The 17264-nt window shown below is 54.4% G+C and overlaps 5 protein-coding genes and 1 non-coding gene across 6 annotated transcripts; 3 read left to right on the forward strand and 3 right to left on the reverse strand.

Annotated features, from left to right (window-relative positions):
* Window positions 1–330: 330 nt before the first annotated feature.
* BO66DRAFT_366221 (glycosyltransferase) lies at window positions 331–3106 on the forward strand (the record flags this gene model as incomplete). Its single annotated transcript, XM_025645245.1, has 6 exons — window positions 331–917; window positions 974–1210; window positions 1269–2033; window positions 2084–2636; window positions 2690–2828; window positions 2886–3106. The coding sequence occupies exons 1-6, from the start codon at window positions 430–432 to the stop codon at window positions 3104–3106; spliced, it is 2403 nt and encodes an 800-aa protein (XP_025507762.1). The 5' UTR covers window positions 331–429.
* Window positions 2970–5066, reverse strand: BO66DRAFT_176896 (uncharacterized protein). The gene has a single exon (XM_025642343.1). The coding sequence runs from the start codon at window positions 4864–4866 to the stop codon at window positions 3163–3165; it is 1704 nt and encodes a 567-aa protein (XP_025507763.1). The 5' UTR covers window positions 4867–5066; the 3' UTR covers window positions 2970–3162.
* Window positions 5067–9577: 4511 nt separating this feature from the next.
* Window positions 9578–9651, reverse strand: BO66DRAFT_t45. Its single transcript has one exon. It is a non-coding gene; the product is annotated as a tRNA-Ile (tRNA).
* Window positions 9652–11063: 1412 nt separating this feature from the next.
* On the forward strand, window positions 11064–13172 carry BO66DRAFT_341731 (putative MFS sugar transporter). Its single transcript, XM_025644440.1, has 2 exons — window positions 11064–11490; window positions 11548–13172. The coding sequence occupies exons 1-2, from the start codon at window positions 11286–11288 to the stop codon at window positions 12894–12896; spliced, it is 1554 nt and encodes a 517-aa protein (XP_025507764.1). The 5' UTR covers window positions 11064–11285; the 3' UTR covers window positions 12897–13172.
* A 141-nt stretch (window positions 13173–13313) lies between these two features.
* BO66DRAFT_388582 (SDR family oxidoreductase) lies at window positions 13314–14299 on the reverse strand. The gene has a single exon (XM_025646593.1). It carries the CDS (start codon window positions 14197–14199, stop codon window positions 13399–13401), a length of 801 nt encoding a protein of 266 aa, XP_025507765.1. The 5' UTR covers window positions 14200–14299; the 3' UTR covers window positions 13314–13398.
* Window positions 14300–14678: 379 nt separating this feature from the next.
* Window positions 14679–17244, forward strand: BO66DRAFT_417743 (putative MFS multidrug transporter; the record flags this gene model as incomplete). The annotated part of the gene is made up of 5 exons (XM_025649702.1): window positions 14679–15176; window positions 15234–15350; window positions 15416–15469; window positions 15539–16982; window positions 17224–17244. The coding sequence occupies exons 1-5, from the start codon at window positions 15079–15081 to the stop codon at window positions 17242–17244; spliced, it is 1734 nt and encodes a 577-aa protein (XP_025507766.1). The 5' UTR covers window positions 14679–15078.
* Window positions 17245–17264: the final 20 nt, after the last annotated feature.

The following is a 17264-nucleotide window of genomic DNA, read 5'->3' on the forward strand; positions in this document are numbered from 1 at the left end:
CGACTGACGCCACGGAGCCAGGAATCCTGATAAGCAATTTGTCATGCACATCTGCTGTCTGAACAATGCTAGGATAAAGTCAAGCGAGGACTGTTGGACAAGCATGGTGACCTTGTTTGTCCGGACATGAGATACTCAACCCATCCCATCCCAGGCTCCCAGATCAGCAACTTTCAGTCATGACGGAGACGATCAATCCTCAATTATGCGAGGCGAAGGCGCTCAAGGCCCTCATTCCGGGTCTTCTAGCAGAGAGTGCGGTTACAGGTATCACTTTCGACTTCGAACATCAATCATGGGTACGGTCGCTAATTTTATGAATGGTTCTTAGATGATGGACGCCTGCTCGTCGACCTACAAGAGAACTGTCCCCGGCTTGCGGGCTTCCTCGATGTCCTCCGGCGCCAGGCTGAGCATCATCGTCCCTGGATGCCAGAAGACAGCATGACGCGGTTTCCGCTCCGGTTGAATGTGGTCATACACGTCGTGGGGTCTCGCGGGGATGTGCAACCTTTCATTGCGCTTGGACAGGAACTACAGAGACACGGTCATCGCGTCCGATTAGCCACGCACCTAGTATTCCGAGATTTTGTGCGCGCTCATGACTTGGAGTTCTTCAACATTGGCGGGGACCCGGCGCAGCTTATGTCGTTCATGGTCAAGAACCCCAACCTGGTGCCCAAGGTGGAAGCGATCACGCAGGGGGATATCAGCCGACGGCGGAAGGATGTGCGAGAAATCCTTGGTGGCTGCTGGCGGTCGTGTTTTGAGCCCGGCGAAGGCATTCACCCCTTTAACCCGGCTGAGTGTACCGGTGCGCCGCCATTCGTCGCAGATGCTATCATCGCCAACCCCCCGAGCTTCGCACACATTCACTGTGCGGAGAAGATGGGGATTCCTCTTCATTTGATGTTTACGTGGGTTGTTCTATGGTGGTGGGTGTCTTATCGATAAACGCTTACATAGAGCACAGGATGCCATGGTCGCCCACGCAGGCCTTTTCACATCCACTGGCGAAAGTTCGCTCGACAAATACTAAATCGTCAGTAGGCAAGCTGATGTCGTACATGATAGCGGAAACAGTGATATGGCAGGGCGTGGGTGACTTGATCAACGAATTCCGCCGGCATGAGTTAGGACTGGAGCGGCTGGATTCTATGCGTGCGCCTAGCCTTCTTTCTCGGCTGAGAATACCTTTCACATATCTTTGGTACGTACAATTGAAGGATAAATATTCGTTGGGAGCTCGAGTTAAACGGGATGTTTAGGTCTCCTTACCTCTTGCCGAAGCCTGACGATTGGCTTGACCATATCGATGTGGTTGGGTTCTGCTTTGTGCCGCATGATGACAAGCATGAGCCGCCTCAAGATCTAGTCGAATTTCTTGAAGCTGGAACACCACCGATCTACATCGGGTTTGGATCAATTGTTGTCGATGACCCGGAAGCACTCACGCAGACTATTCTCGAAGCCGTTCGAATGTCCGGTCAGCGGGCAGTAGTCTCCAAAGGTTGGGGTAATATCGGTGCTGATGAGGCTGATGACCCGAATGTGTACTTCCTAGGCAATTGTCCGCACGACTGGCTGTTCTCCCGAGTGTCATGCGTTGTCCATCATGGTGGTGCAGGAACGACAGCAACCGGGTTAGCCCTGGGCCGGCCCACTGTCATTGTGCCATTCTTCGGTGATCAGCCTTTCTGGGGAATGCTTGTTGCCTCCAATGGTGCGGGGCCTGCGCCAATCCCCTTCAAACTATTGACAGCTGATAAGCTTGCGGGCGCAATTCGGCACTGCATGGAACCCGAGATCAAAGAACAAGCCAAGGTCTTGAGCTGTAAGATTCAAGCCGAGCAAGGTGCCGCAGCGGCAATGGACAGCTTTCATAAGCACTTGAGCCTGAATAGTTTAAGATGCGCTTTGTGCCCTGATCGTCCGGCTGTATGGCGAGTCCAGCACACAAGAATTTTTCTCAGTGCATTCGCTGCTGCAGTCCTTGTCCACTCGAAGCAGCTAGACCCAAAGAACATTAAGTTGTACGCTCTCTTGCACTTCCATGGTTTTTCTGTAGACTCATATTGGGCAGGCTTCGAATTAAATCCTACGATACGAACCTTGATCCGGGCGTTCCAGGTCTTCCCGGAGCCGAGATGTTCGCTGGGTCCCTCACAAACTTTTTCACCGGCTTGGTCGAGATGCCCGTTCAACTAGTGCAAAACTTTGCACGGTCGCCTTCCATCAGATTCGCCGAGAGGTATAGTCTCTCGAGCTATTGCGCGACGCAAGCGCCTGTCTCCCCGTCGCGCTCGACAACTCTGGCAGATAAGCCTGAGACTCGTCAACGATCAGACTCGGGCATCTCCATCGCCCCTTCGAGTAATTCGCTAAAATCATCCTCGAGCCAGAGCTCCCTGGACATGCCGACCATGAACCGTGGCACGGCGTCTGTGAGTAATGTACTCATCAATTCTGGCTACACTGGACGTCAATTGTTGGACTGGATCATTGAGATCCCAATGAGCGTTACATTCCTATTGTGCCATACATTCCACAATGCTCCTCGATTCTATCACGACCAAACTGTGAGAGAGGCACCTATAGCCACAGGAGTCAAGTCAGGATTTGTCGCAGCTGGCCAGGTTAGATTCGCGTATGACGTATCGCTTTGCCACAAATGGCTAACGTGTTACAGGAGTTCGTGTACAGCTGGTACGATGGGATCACTGGTGTCGTGACTCAACCTCATCAAGGATGGGATAGCAAAGGCGCTTCCGGTCTAGCATCCGGGGTGGGCAAGGGAATTGGAGGATTGTTGATCAAACCTCAAGCAGGTAGGCTTCAAATGGCTTCCCTAGTCTGACAAGCGCCAGACTGACAGTTGCGTACAGGTCTATGGGGCTTGCTGGGATACCCTCTAAATGGGGTTCACCGCAGCATTGCCAATTCCTATGGGAAGAATCGACGATGTTGTGTAGTGAAATCACGCATTGCCCAGGGCATCGCAGAACTCCAGTTGGCCTCGGATGGTCAGCGAGCAGCCGTTCTCGCGCGATGGAAGGATCATTACGAACGGAAGGTCAAGGCCAAACTAGAAAAGAGAAGTCGGTAGCAGAGCGGCATTTCAAGCGATATCAATTCAACATTCTTTCACAACGAACGAACGATTTACAGATTTATTCCCTGAGCCAGCACATGCACCACCTTCTCTTGAAAGTCCAAGGCAAGCCCTGCATCTCCGTCGCGGAAATTTCCTGTCAGACAATCGATCGTGGCCTGGGCATAACCCTCGCCCATCTCCTTTGGCAGATTCTGATGGGCTAGCGCAGTCAGATCCGAGGCGACCTTTTTAGGCCTTGGTAGTCGTCCGGTCTTTTCTGCGTCGCGGATTTTGGGCTCCATCAATCGAGACAATGTCACCCAAAGGCCGATCTCTAACAGCACTACACCCAAGGCGTAAATGTCATGGCGCCGTTGAAACTGTCGGGTGGGCTTTCCCTGCCGCTCAGGATGACGGTAGAGGTTCGCTTCGGGCTCGAAGTCCCCACGCATGTCCGTGCCCTGTTGCTCGGACCGTGCGTAGCCCCAGTCACTCAGGTATGCGAGGATTCGTTCTTGAGACTTCGGGGTGTTTGACAGTCGGTGCGCCTGAAGACCTGAGGCGCGAACGCCTGCTGGAGTCTGCAAAAACAAGAGGATTCCTTTGCTCCAGACATTCTTGTGAACCCACTCCGAGGCATGAACATTCAGCAGGGTCACTGCGAGGCAATGCGCCATGCTGAACCTATCATTCAAGGATGGCCGTTTCAGTGGTCGTTTGTTCTCCCGGTCTACAGCGTTGATAAAGCTATGGAGGGTGGTGAGTTTCGATGTCGCTGCTGTGTCTTGATGCTGATCCACCTCGTCGGACGTTGGAAGCTTATAGAGGAAGACGTTGCGCTCCTCTTCCGGCTGGTCGATGAACCCTAGACACTCCATCGCATAAATCTGAGGTGGTTCCAACCCTAGTTCAGCCTCGGAGGACTTGTGGCTATTGAAGGTGCTGTTTTTGAGAAGCCAAGCTAGATTGCGAATGGGCTCCTTCAACTCTTCGATCTCATCGGGCTCCAGATCATCACCTTTTAACATGCCTTCATACTCATGAAATTCTATAACCACCGTCGTGCCGGATGTTGAGCTGGATGGCGTCCAGCGTCCCAGCTGATAGCCGCCCGACACATTACCTTCCTCACTGACTTGGCCCTTCAAGCTTTGAAAATCGGCCGGAGCATGCGCTTCGACCAATTTTCGCCGCTTGATCACGGGTTCCAGCCCGGTCGCCTTCAGGCCCTGATCGTCCTCATCCACTACCCTGGACAGCGTGTCCTGGGACAGATGCTGCATCAAATTGCGCAGGTCGGCTGACCAGTCGGTGTAGGCTTCGAGTATCTTGTGCAGCCGTTTCTTGTCGAACAATGACCAATCGTAGCCCTTCAACTTAAGGGACGTGGCTTTGGTCTTGATGCGATGCAGGAGTGATTCCTTGACCTGCTCGGGTTTCTCTAATCCTTCATCCTCATCATCGCCCATCACAAGGCCATACTTGACAGCCACAAGCTCATACTCAGTCAATGTCTTGCGCATTTGAACAAGCAGGCCCTCGATGGTCTGTGCAATGAGAGGGTCGAGTTTGCCCGGCAGGAGTAGGCCATGATCTGGATGAACAAAAATGCGACGGAAAAAGAGCAGGGTCGAGAGCTGCACGTTCAACTTCAGGCGGAATTGTGCTCGGTCCTCATCGAAGGACTTGATGTCGGAGATAACTCCTTGGATAAAAACGGTCACCTGGTAGGCCTGCGTGATGGCCGTTACCGCTGTGCCATAAACATCCATTTTGAGTGCGATCGCTCGGTCGTTGCAATTGATTGAGTCCGAATGGTGGATGAAAAGAGCACGAACAACACACAGGGGAGAGGGTTGGGGGCTGAAAAGATGTCATAAATGTCAGACGCGGCTGAAAACATGCCGGCTAATAAGCATAGTGAGGGGCTAAAATGGCTCTAGATCCATAGCGCCGCCACCGTTTCATTTACAGGCCGGTAGTAAAGAACAAATACTTGCTTCCCCCGCTTTGTGCGTCAAAAAGCATCATCCCTGACATTTGCATACACAACCATGTCGGACGATGAATCTTTCGATCTTCTCTCCTCTCTGGACAATGGAGACCTTTCCCCATCATTGAGAGACTGGGCCTCCGGCACTGCCGATAGCTATGATGTGGTGGATCTGGACCTGGATCTAGATAGCCTGAGCCTGAGCCTGTCGTCGGTTCATTCTAGCGACCTTTTGGAAGCGGCGATTACTGCAACTCGGAATGGAGAGTCGGCTATTCTAAGTACAGTATCTCAATTTGCGGGCATATTGTCTCAGACTGGAATCCATGGACCGCGACTGCTGAAGGCCCTCAACCTGGCGACGCGAGCGACGAAAATCGGCGCTGGCTCTCAATTTACTGTCTTCAAGGAAAAGTCGCATGAAGGGTATACCGGAAATGAGGGTCTGGTGATTAAGCGGGTGAACGTGCCTCTCTCACGAAAAGCCGCTCAACGATTCGCCGACACCCCGGACTATCGCCTTCAGTTGCGCACACTTGGGCTAGAACTCCTCGCTCTCTGCAATCCGTCCCTGCGGCGTCACCCCAATATTGTTCGGCTTATCGCGTGGGGCTATGACTATCCGTTCGCTGATATGCCGGTTCCGGTCCTCTTCGTGGAGGCCGCTTTGATGCCATTAACGGACTTTCTCGCAGTTGGCAATGACTGCTCGTCCGAAGTCAAGTATCAACTAAGCTTGGATATCGCGACTGGATTAGAGGCATTGCATCATCTGCGTATAGTGCATGGAGATCTTAAGCCAGACAACGTGCTTGTATTTGGCATGGAGAGCGAGAAAGTGCCATTTAGAGCTAAATTAAGTGATTTTGGGGTCTGCATTGATCTGGAGGCCCCTGACTCTCGGCTTACCATGAGTGATTATCGTGGAACGCCCGCGTGGCTGGCTCCCGAGGTGGCCAACGATGATTTAGCACGCTTCTGTCCTTTCAAGCCGGATCTGATGTTTCGATTCGATGCATACAGCTTCGGCCTGACGGTGCTATCCATGTTTGTCAATCGAGGAGAGCCGGTAGATCTTGACGAAACCCCCGAAAATGCAAGCGAGGAGATCTCTGACATGCTGTATGAGCGTGAAGACATTCCTTCCGCTTTGCGTATGGAGCTTCGTAAGGCGTTGCTCAAGCTTCTTGCGGAAGATCCCAGGAACCGACCGCTACCAACTTCTCAGCTACTGAAGGCGGATACCCCTGCGTATGCTTCTTGGTATGTGTATCACTGATATCTCCTTATGAAAGATTCTAAGTCCGTAGGTTATCTATTGCCAAAATCGGCAGTGAATCTGCTCCATATGTTGGCACACTGGACCCAATGTACAACAAAGGACCATTATTTTGGTACCGACTCGATCCGTCCGTTCTGTCTGAGCTGGAAGCACAATACATGGCGGCGAAGCAGGGTGCATCGGCAGAAACCCCGGGCGATGTTTTACTAGGAATGGCGCAGACCGTGACAGGGGCCAAGCCGTCATATCTTGACCGTCTTCTATTGTACGTGACTGACGCCGCAAAGAGTGGCTACTCCCCAGCAAGAGCCGTCTATGCTCAAATCATGGCTGCTCATGACCTCTCGCCCGAGTTCGACGCGAAGGTGCTGGAAGAATGGACTTTCCAGGCCGTTGCGGAAGGTTATCTCTTCGGTCCTCCATGCGCTCTTACAGATGAGAAGAGGGAACAGGCAAAGAGCACGTTTCGTCGCAATGGCGGATTATGTGCGGATCCCTTCCTCGGGAAACAGACTGTAGTAGATGCCGCACGGAGTTCCCAGAAGGCTGTCAAATGGAAGCTGGAACATGGGTCGATAGTTGATCAGAAGGGGAATACCATCCTCCATGTCGCTGCCGCGTTGGGAGAGCTTGATACAGTTCAGGCACTCCTTGACGAAGCGAACATAGCTGTCAATATTTCGAACGACAGTGGGGAGACACCGCTTTACAAAGCATGTCAGGCTGGTCATGCAAGCGTGATCCAGTACCTGCTCCAAAGAAAGGCAGATGCGTCCCGTACAACACAGCCGGGTAGATTATCTCCGTTGCATTGGCTCTTCATGTTGCCGGATGAAGCCATCCACTTGATTGCTGAGCAGCTAGTTGCAGCAGGTGCTGATGTCAACGCTGTCATCCGACCCGTTGTGGGCGAGAACAGTGGAGGATTTCCAGAACGAATCCAGATAGTGCATTAGTGGGTTTCCATACGCCTTGTACTATTCTAGCCATTGCTAACGCTACGAAGCCCATTTGAACTACCTCATGGAACGCCCCTGCATTGGGCTGCGACTTTTCGCAACGTAGCAGCGATGAATGCTCTCATCGACCTAGGTGCTAATATAAATGCCAAATATCATGGCTGTGATAGCGCAACCACACCTCTTGCACTTGCTGCGTGGTTTGGTGATGTCGAAGTGGCTCAGACTCTCGTGACCCGTGGAGCTGATGGAAAGCTCATCGACTCGATGGGGAGAAACACGCTTCACAGCATGACCAAATACTTCCCTGAGCGACATGGATATCTCCCCCACCACTGGCACGCATGGATCCGGCACGGGAACTGGGAGACGTATCTCGATCATACGAGCAAGCTAATTCGTCTGCTGTTAGATGCTGGGGCAGATGTAAATGCTAGGGACACGGGATATCCACCGCTCACCCCCATTGCTGCTGCTGTCGATCTGGGTGTCTGGAATGGTGGCGTAGTCAGTGCCCTGCTTGATGCGGGTGCAGACCTTCAGCAATCAATCTTGTCGGCTGGAGACACTGGTATGTCCCGGGGCAGCTCCTTTGTCGCTTGTCGCATGAATTGACAGGAAGCGTAGTACTTCACTCGTGGGCGTCGATCGTGGGTCCCCGACTAGACTATCCACGCTCATACACTCCTACCCTCCGACGGATTGTCACTGCCATGCCCGATATAGACATCCGGAACAAATTTGAAAACGACACGCCCCTGCATTCCCTAGCAACAACATATCACCCCGAGGACGAATTCGAACAGGCGTGCGAGATCCTGCTTGAGCACGACCCTCCAGCAGACCTCAACGCGCAGACCCGCCGGGATGCCACTCCTTTGTCGATCGCATTCGAGACCGAAGACGACCCAGCTAGGCGTGGTCTCTTCCTGTTACACAAAGGTGCCTCACCAACGCTTTTTACGGATCAAGGTAAAGATATCTTTTTCGCCATCGCCAACAATGCCATTATTCACGATAAAGACACTTACGACCTGATCACCGCTGTCCTGCAATACATCTGTTCGGGCAGATCCGCCACAGAGAGTAAGGCGAAAGGCACCGGGGACATTCATGAGACTTACCAGAAACTCTTCCTCCCCAATCAGGGGGCAATACACAGTCTCATAGCCGCCGTGGTCCGCGGCAAGGTCCGGACTACCACGCTGCTTCTCTCTTTGGGCTTGCGGTCGCGCCTGAATGACCTTGATCCAAGCAAGCCTCGTGGCTTTACTGTCCTCGATCATGCCCTGCACTCCGCCGAGCTCAGTCGTCGGGCCCATATGGAGAAACTGGCCATGTACAAACCGGGTCCAGCACAGCGGGCCGCTGTAGACGACCAGGTCGTCTACGACGATGGGCAGGGTCCACCTGCTCGAGCTGCAGAAGCATACCATGCTTTTCCGGTGGTGCTGCGCTGCCTGTGCGAGGAAGGTGCAAAGCGGGCTTGTGAGTTAGAGATGTCGGGTAGCCATGCTGATGGTGCTGGTGCTGTAATTGATGGCACGTATATTCAACAGCAACAATGGTGGGATTGGACCTCCATCTATATATATAAGTTTACCCCGGTCACGCAGCCGCATCGGGAGCGGTGGGAACTACTTTACAAGCTGGCAAGATATCCGGTCGGTTGGAAGGAGGAACAGATCGAGGAGTTGGCGGAGCGGTATGTAGACGAAATCTGGAGGCCGGATATACGCTTTCTGGAGGAAGAGGAGGACCGGCAATTTGTTGGCGCGGTGGTGGCTAAGGTTGGAGTGGTTAATGGCGGTGGGGATGATGAGGGCTCGGTGGTGCGGTTAGAGGCAGTCGATCCGGTCAGGGGCAAGGTGGAGGTAACTGTTGGGGTTGCGGATGGGAGGGTGGTTAGCAAAACAAAGGTGAAGTGATATGCTAGATGTATGTGCACACCTGTTGTTGGATTTAGGCTGTTGAGAATTGAATTCGGTGCAACTTCTAGACTGGCCCTGTCCAGTTTCTTGGAACGGTCTTGGGATGTCCGCCGTGGCATTGAGGATGGACGAAAGGCAACCCCGCTTCAAGACCCACTGGAAGCCTTCAGTCCGTCTCCCATTCTATACCCTAGCTCTGCGACCAAATATGCGCCGCCGGTGATATCGGTGATGATAAAAAGAAGATACTCGGAGTTTCAGATATTCCTCTGTCCACCATCGATAAAAAGAGCAAGAACTTGAGAGAGAAAAAAGAGATGGTCCCAGAGGGGCTCGAACCCTCGACTTTAACGTTATTAGCGTTACGCTCTAACCAACTGAGCTATGGGACCCAGTTGATGTATTGGGCTTTTTCTGTTGTCAATATATCCTGCTGTTAAACCCTTGCAGCCAATGGTTCATGGTAGGTTGTGAGCAACACTCCAGTATTTGCGTACCTAGAATCGAGAGGTGTTGGTTAGAGAGTAGTGAGTTTATCGAGACTCTATGCTGCAGGCAAATGAGCTTCCAATAGTGAGATTTACATCCATGGTGTGCTGTGCCATTATTATCTGACATCATGCACTGGCGGATGTGGGTGAGCAAATATAAACTGGCGGATCGCCTCAAACAGCACCCTGTAATATTAGAACTGACCAAGTCTGGTACAGAGAACAAAAAGTCCTCCCTGGGAGTAGTTGGAATCGCCACTACTGGTGCTACTTGCGCAGTCACATGATCATAATGGGGTTGCATATCCTCCCCGGGCCCTTGTCCCCGGCTTCTCCAAGCTTCCCCAACACTCTTCCATCCTATCCTCATCTGACAGACCATGTCCACACTCAGAGCCACGAGCAGCAGCCATAAATAGTCAAACATACACTACATCTGCTACGCAGGCTATACAGCGTCCGCCAATCACGGAGAATAGCCCAAGTCCACAGCGCTTCAGCCGATCTGCACTGCAAATGTCCCGGATCTCCGGCCCAGGCTGGATCGCTACAGTCACCACGATGTGTCATACTCACGACAAACGGGGTCCCACCACGCAGTTAACCTGATAGATAATTGCCGACCCCCCAGTGAAGAGGTGATATTCCTTCTGTCAATGCTTCTCCCATTATCTTATATCTTATCTATCTTGCCCATTAATGTCCCGGTTACAAGAATCGCTGACCAAGGTCGATAGTTTCAACGAAACTGCCCGCCCGCCATTTCGGCCACACAGGAAGTCTTATCTCCCCTTGACCGCGATGACATGACAAGAACATCCATTCGAAAACGGCCTCATAAGCGGAGCCAACGCGCTGCCGCCACGAGGGGAGCTCTCGTGTTTACTTTTCATGATGGCTGATCTTCTGCCACATGTGACTTTACCCTGGCCAGGGGTGGAAACACATCTCACCCAAACAAACGTTGAAGAAACCCCTCAACCCCCTCTCATACCGTCCTGAAAGGTCAAATGAGAGAGTGAGGTAGCATCGCAGTTGCACACACCTCCTCGTTGCTGGCTGGGTTGGCCCTGGCCCGAGGTCCATTGCCCCCCATCGGCCGGGTCCGATGGAAGCCATCCCGGCTAGTGGGGACTGCCATCGACGATCGCCTGTAGTATCCAGTGGGGAAAAGAGGGAGGCGTCGCCCCGGGGCCTCGCTTACATTCTTTCGCGTCCTTCCCTCTTCCGTCCTGGCGACTCACGCCGTGCCTTTTCCAAGAAACTGAAATCCGGGGAAACCTGGTCAATGCGGCGGGCCTTGCCACGGCCACCGGCGATGACCGGCCCTCCACCAGCGAACATCGGAGGGTTTTCTATAAAGTGATCAAGCTGGATCTATACAAAAAAGGGGCTTAAATGGCTTAGTTTAAGTCGATTTAACAGTCATTGTGACGTGCCGGACAGGATCCTGGCCGATTGTTGTGATTGTCACACATAATTCTTCTTCAGATGCTCCCTCGCTGTTTCGGGTCCCATCTATACAACGTGCCAGCATGTCGCCCTACTTTGGCCTGCGAGGCTCGCGATTGGAACGTGCCGTCATGTGGCTCGTTGTCTGTCCGGCATTCGTGTGCTATGGCTATAACCAGGCCGTCACCGGCGGCTTGCTAACCCTCGAGTCGTTCGTCAAAACCTTTCCGCAGATGAACACGCTCACCACGACGGGCGCGCAGCAGAACTATAATTCAACTATCCAGGGTATTTTCCCTCGTCCAATTCCCCACAGTATTCGAATCGGAATCTAACCGTTCACAGGCACGGTCGTCGCCCTCTATACCGTCGGTGGTATTTTCGGCTCACTGTCATGCATCTACCTGGGCGACCTCCTGGGTCGCCGGCGGGTCATCTTCCTCGCATCCGCCGTGTCCATGATCGGGGCTATTCTCATGGCGACTTCTTTTGGCTTGGCCCAGTTCATCGTCGCTCGACTGGTGTTGGGACTGGGCACTGGCGGCTATGTTGCCACGGTCCCGGTGTGGCAGGCTGAAATCTCCCGACCCAGCAAACGAGGCGCCCACGTGGTAACGGATGGTATCTTCATCGGCGCGGGGATCACCATCTCGCTGTGGATCGACTTCGGCTTCTACTTCGTGACGGGGAGCTCGGTGTCCTGGCGGTTCCCGCTGGCTCTCCAGGTGGTGTTGTCGTTGATGGTCATGGCGTTTGTGATGGTGATGCCCGAGTCACCCCGGTGGCTGCTCAAGCGCGGCCGTCCCAAAGAAGCTAGCGAGATCCTGGCCGCGCTAGCAGACGCCGACCCCGAGGATGCCGTGATCACGCTGGCCGTGCGCGATATCGAACGGTCGCTGGCGCTAACGGGTTCCGGCTCTTGGAAGGATCTCCTGAGCATGGGGGAACAGCGCCTGTTCCATCGCGCGGCTCTGGCGGCTACAGGCCAGATTTTCCAGCAAATGTGTGGGATCAACTTGATTACCTTTTACGCTACAACCATCTTTGAGCAATATCTAGGGCTAGACGCGCTACAGTCACGTGTCCTAGCCGCCGCCATGTGCCTGACGCAGCCGCTAGGGGGTTTCCTGGCCTTCTTCACGATCGATCGGCTGGGCCGTCGGGTGCTGATGCTGTGGAGCGCGGCGGGGATGTCGGTATCAATGGCGATCCTGGCGGGCACGACATCGCTGCCGGACAACACGGCGGCGCTGGTTGTAGCCGTGATCTTCCTCTTTGTTTTCGAGTTCATCTTTACCGTGGGCTACTCCGGCCTCACGTTCTTGTACGCGACGGAGGTGGCGCCGCTGCAGCTGCGGGCCGCTATCAGCGCGGTTTCGACGGCGGCGGTGTGGACCTTCAATTTCTTATTAGCCGAGGTGACACCAGTGGGCTTCGACACCATCTCGTGGCGGTACTACATCATCTTCGCCGTGCTGAATGCGGCGATCGTGCCGACGGTGTATTTCTTCTTCCCGGAGACCAACGGGCGGTCGCTGGAAGAGATCGACGAGATTTTCATGCAGTCGAAGAGTGTGCTGGACCCACCGCGCCTGGCGCGCACTTTGCCGCGCATGCTGCACGTGGCGGATGTGGTGGATGAGACCGAGACGGAATCCGGGGGGGAGAATGGTAATGGTAAAGGAAAAATGTGACGAGGCGTTTCAATTGGAGGATCTTGGCGTACCTGTCTACGCGAGATGTTCCTGATGTATCTACCTATAGCCCGAGGACAGTGACTTGGCCATGCATAATTGGTTCAATATACCGAACGACCCGAAAAGAGGCGTTCTTCGATACGAACTCGAAGGATGAACGATAACTTTAACGAGGATTGTCGCACCAAGGAGAAAGTGGAGCACGGGCGGAACAGACCGGAAACAACACCCTGAAACCGAAGCCGCCAATGAGATGTCTACAATCTATCTCGTCCCTGTGAGCACTGGCCCCCAGTGATGAGCCGGGGTCTGAGGAGTACAGGAGTACATCCATTCACCCTCAAGTTCGATCTCTACTTGCAAGAACAAAAACAAAAACAAAAACAAAAACAAAAACAAAAACAAAAACAAAAGTATCATGAAACGTTCCTGACATTATCATTATAACCTCATCAAAAGAGCTAGGTAGGTATCTCTATTATATCCTCCAGGGATACATTTACCGCACGCAGTAACCACCGTCGATCAACAAATCAGCACCAGTCGTGTACGAGCTCGCATCGCTGACGAGGTAGACATAGGCACCCTTCAGCTCCTTGGCATCACCGTTGCGGCCCATGGGGATCATGGACATCCACAGATCCTGGACCTTCTGGTCGACGAAGTCGGAGAGACCGGTGTCGATGTAGCCGGGGGAGATGCTGTTGACGCGGGCGAAGTCGCGCCACTCGTTGGCCAGCGACTTGGCCATGTGGATGCAGCCGGCCTTGGCGACGTTGTAGGAGGTCTGCTCCTGGGGGAAGTTGGCGATGTGGCCGGACATGCTGGAGGTGATCACGAAGCTGCCCTTGCCCTGCTTCTTGAAGTGGGGGCCGATCGCCTTGGCGCAGTGGAAGGTGCCGTTGAGGTCGGTCTGGATGACCTCCTCCCAGTCCTGGACGGAGCCGTCGAGGATGCCGCTGTTGGCGGTGCGGCCGGCGTTGGCGATGAAGGCGTCGACCTTGCCGAAGTCCTTGATCACGTCGTCCACGAGCTTCTGCACGCTGTCGTAGTTGCCGACGTCGCACTTGTAGGCCTTGGCCTTGACGCCGTAGGTCTTGGAGAGCTCGGCCGCGTTCTTCTCGCCGCCCTCCGGCCGCGAGGCGTACGTGATGGCGACGTCGGCGCCCATCTCGGCGCAGCCGCGCGCGGCCTCAATGCCCATGCCGCGCGGGCCGGAGGCGCCCGTGATGATCACGACCTTGCCCTTGAGGCTGAAGAGGTCCTGGAGGCTGTTGGCGCTGGGGACGGGGATGGGCATTTTGGTGGTGTTGGGTGGTTGGTTGATGTAGGTAAGAAAGAGAGAGAGAGAGAGAGAGTTTGGATGGATGGATGGATGGAATTGAGTTTGGAAGAGTTGGATTGAATGATTCTGGGAAAAGAGCAACAGGGGAAAAGGAGGGGATATAAATACGAGAGAAGGGGTGAGGGGTTGGAGGGGCAGTGGAGGGGCATGGATCCCTGCAGAGGTACGTACGTACGTGTACGTAGCTCTCTCCCTCCCTCGTATGGTACGTGGTACTTTTTTTTCTTTACCTGCTTACCTGCATATTGCATATTGCATATACGATGTCACAGAGTCTACTGGAGCCTAGTGTCTGTTCTAGAGCGAGAGAGCGAAACAGAAAGAGAGGGGGAAGCAACAACTTAGGGTCAAACTTGGCGGGAAAAGCGGGGGATGAAGTCATCGATTCCTGCCTTTTTCCTCTCCCATGATGTCATCGCCCAACTAACCCTGAAAACCCTCAAACCCTCAAACCGGCTGAATTGCACTTCTGGTTCCAACTCCACTTCCACTTCCACCAGACCCAGTCCACCCATTTTTTCACTTCTTTTCTTTTGGATGAAATTTTGTCACTGGCTTTTGTTCTGTCATGTGCTGGATTTCATAATCAATGCACACAAGCCCGCTCTATCGGCATTGGTCGGCATTCTCCACTCGGCCCGGATGCAGGTTCATGACGACAACGATCCCTTGACATCCGACCTTCACCGGGCTGCCGAACCAGGGTCCGATTTGTGGGAAAGGGTGGGAAGTATATAACAAAATGGGGAGGGACAAAGGAAGAAAATTCTGCTGCTGCGTGCAGAATTTAGCCTTTGCTGTTGCTGCTGTTGCTGCTGCTGCTGCTGCCTCACCATGAGTGCTGCTAGTGCTGTTCCTGAGGATAGACGCCCGTCCATGCGGCGGGCCAGTACGGCGCATACCAATGATTTCGATGACTCGTTTTTCGGGCGGTAAGTCTGTCAGTGTGTGGGATTTTCCGGGCATTGGGGACTGATCGAAGGTCACAGGGTGCGATCGTTCTTCCATCGCGATCGCCATGTCGGGGTGGTCAGTCGCAATGAGTTGCGCGACAAGGAGGATCTGGAGATTCACACCTGGAATGGCAAGGATGATCCGGACAATCCGTACGTTCAATCTGGGGAGTGCAGGATAGGCGAAGGCCAAGCGACGGACTGACAGGTGCGGATAGGTTCAATTGGAGTCCAGCGTATAAATGGGTTTTGACAGTCACGGTGTGCTTCATGTAAGCCCCCCCCCCTCCTTATAGCCCTTCCTCCCACTCAGACCAACCCTAACACAATCTCCTGCGCAGCTCCATCCTCACCGGTATCCCCGCCGGCTCCTACGGCTCCGGCAACGACTACATGGAGTCGCGCTTCCACGTGCAGAACACCCCGTTCCCCAACCTGTACTGGGCGACGTGCTCGTGGAACATGGGGGCCGCGTTCTGGCCGCTGATCTTCGTGCCGCTGACCGAGTCCTCCGGCCGGATGCCCGGCTACTTCGTGGCGTACATCATCCTGATCATCTCGCTGTTCCCGTCGGCGTTCGCGCAGAACTTCGCGACGCTGGTGGTGACGCGGTTCTTCGGCGGCGGGGCCTCCTCGGTCTCGATCAACATCGTGGGCGGCAGCATCAGCGACGTCTGGTACGGGGACCGGGCGCGCAGCCTGCCCATGTCGCTGTTCGGGCTGACCAGTGTCATCGGCATTGCGCTGGGGCCGTTCATCGGGTCGGCGATCGTGCAGATCCACAAGGATGATCCTTGGCGATGGATCTTCTACATCCAAATCATCTACCTGACCGGCCTCCTCCCGATCTTCTGGTTCATCCTCCACGAGACCCGCGCGGACGTGATCCTCAAACGGCGGGCCAAGAAGCTCCGCAAGGAGACGGGGCGCCCGATCTACGCGGAGGCGGAGCTGGACAACACGAGCGTGTGGCGGCTGCTGCAGATCTCCTTCGAGCGGCCGACGCGCATGCTGCTCACCGAGCCCGTCGTCATCTTCTTTACGCTGTGGATCAGCTTCGCCTGGGGCATTCTGTACCTGTTCTTCAGCTCGGTGGTGCAGACCTACTCCACCAACTACGGGTGGGGCACGCTGGCCACGGGCCTCATCCAGCTGGCCATCTCGGTGGGCGCCGTGATCGGCACCGCCATCAACCCGCTCCAGGACATGTTGTACCTCAAGTCGGCGAAGCGCAACAAGGAGATCCCCGGCCGCCCCATCCCGGAAGCCCGGCTGTATACCTCCGTGATCGGCAGCCTGCTGTTTGCGGGCGGACTGTTCTGGTACGGGTGGGCGAGCTTCCCCTTCGTGCATTGGATCGTGCCCACGTGCGGCATCGCGGCGGCGGGGCTGGGGATCTATTCGATCTACATGGCCGTGGTGAACTACCTGACGGATGCGTATGAGAAGTACGCGGCCTCGGCGCTGAGTGCCGCCAGTCTGGGGCGGAATACCTTCGGCGCGTTCTTGCCGTTGGCGAGCTATGAGTTGTTCGATACCTTGGGGTTCGGGTGGGCCGGGTCGTTGTTGGGGTTCATTGGGCTGGCGTTGTCGGTGGTGCCGGTGGTGCTGATCCTCAAGGGGCCGGAGATCCGGAGACGGAGTCCGTTCATGCGCGAGTCGACGTTCGGGGCCGACGAGGAGGTGGAGTTTGAGAAGGAAGAGCAAGATGTTGAGGGGGAAGGGGGCAGAGAGAGGGTGGTCACGATGAATGAGACGCGGCATACGGGGTTTCCGCAGCATGATGTCAGGAGGGAGAGGATGCGGAGGGGGAGGACGGAGAGTGGGCAGTGGGGGGAGGAGGAGGTTCTTGGGGAGGGGTCGAGGGCTTGATTTTTTTTGTATATTTGTGGGATATCATGGATTGGCATGGGTTTGGATCTCTGGGTTTGGATCGGGTTGGGCAAAAGTCTGGGTTCATCTGTATAGTTTCTTCGAGGTCGGTCGGTGGCATTTAATCTGCATGTACAGTATATTATGTGGACAGACTAGACCCCTGCGCAATTGACATATTGCCTGATCACAGCC

Source organism: Aspergillus aculeatinus (genome assembly GCF_003184765.1).
Source record: "Aspergillus aculeatinus CBS 121060 unplaced genomic scaffold BO66scaffold_5, whole genome shotgun sequence".
NCBI classification, from domain to species: domain Eukaryota; kingdom Fungi; phylum Ascomycota; class Eurotiomycetes; order Eurotiales; family Aspergillaceae; genus Aspergillus; species Aspergillus aculeatinus.

What these genes read in the sequence shown, in the direction of transcription:
- BO66DRAFT_176896 (XM_025642343.1), bottom strand. Translation starts at nt 4,866, where the DNA reads ATGGATGTTTATGGCACAGCGGTAACGGCCATCACGCAGGCCTACCAG.
- BO66DRAFT_341731 (XM_025644440.1), top strand. Translation starts at nt 11,286, where the DNA reads ATGTCGCCCTACTTTGGCCTGCGAGGCTCGCGATTGGAACGTGCCGTC. An exon ending in CTATAATTCAACTATCCAGG is followed by an intron (nt 11,491 to 11,547) that starts GTATTTTCCCTC and finishes AACCGTTCACAG; the next exon opens with GCACGGTCGTCGCCCTCTAT.
- BO66DRAFT_388582 (XM_025646593.1), bottom strand. Translation starts at nt 14,199, where the DNA reads ATGCCCATCCCCGTCCCCAGCGCCAACAGCCTCCAGGACCTCTTCAGC.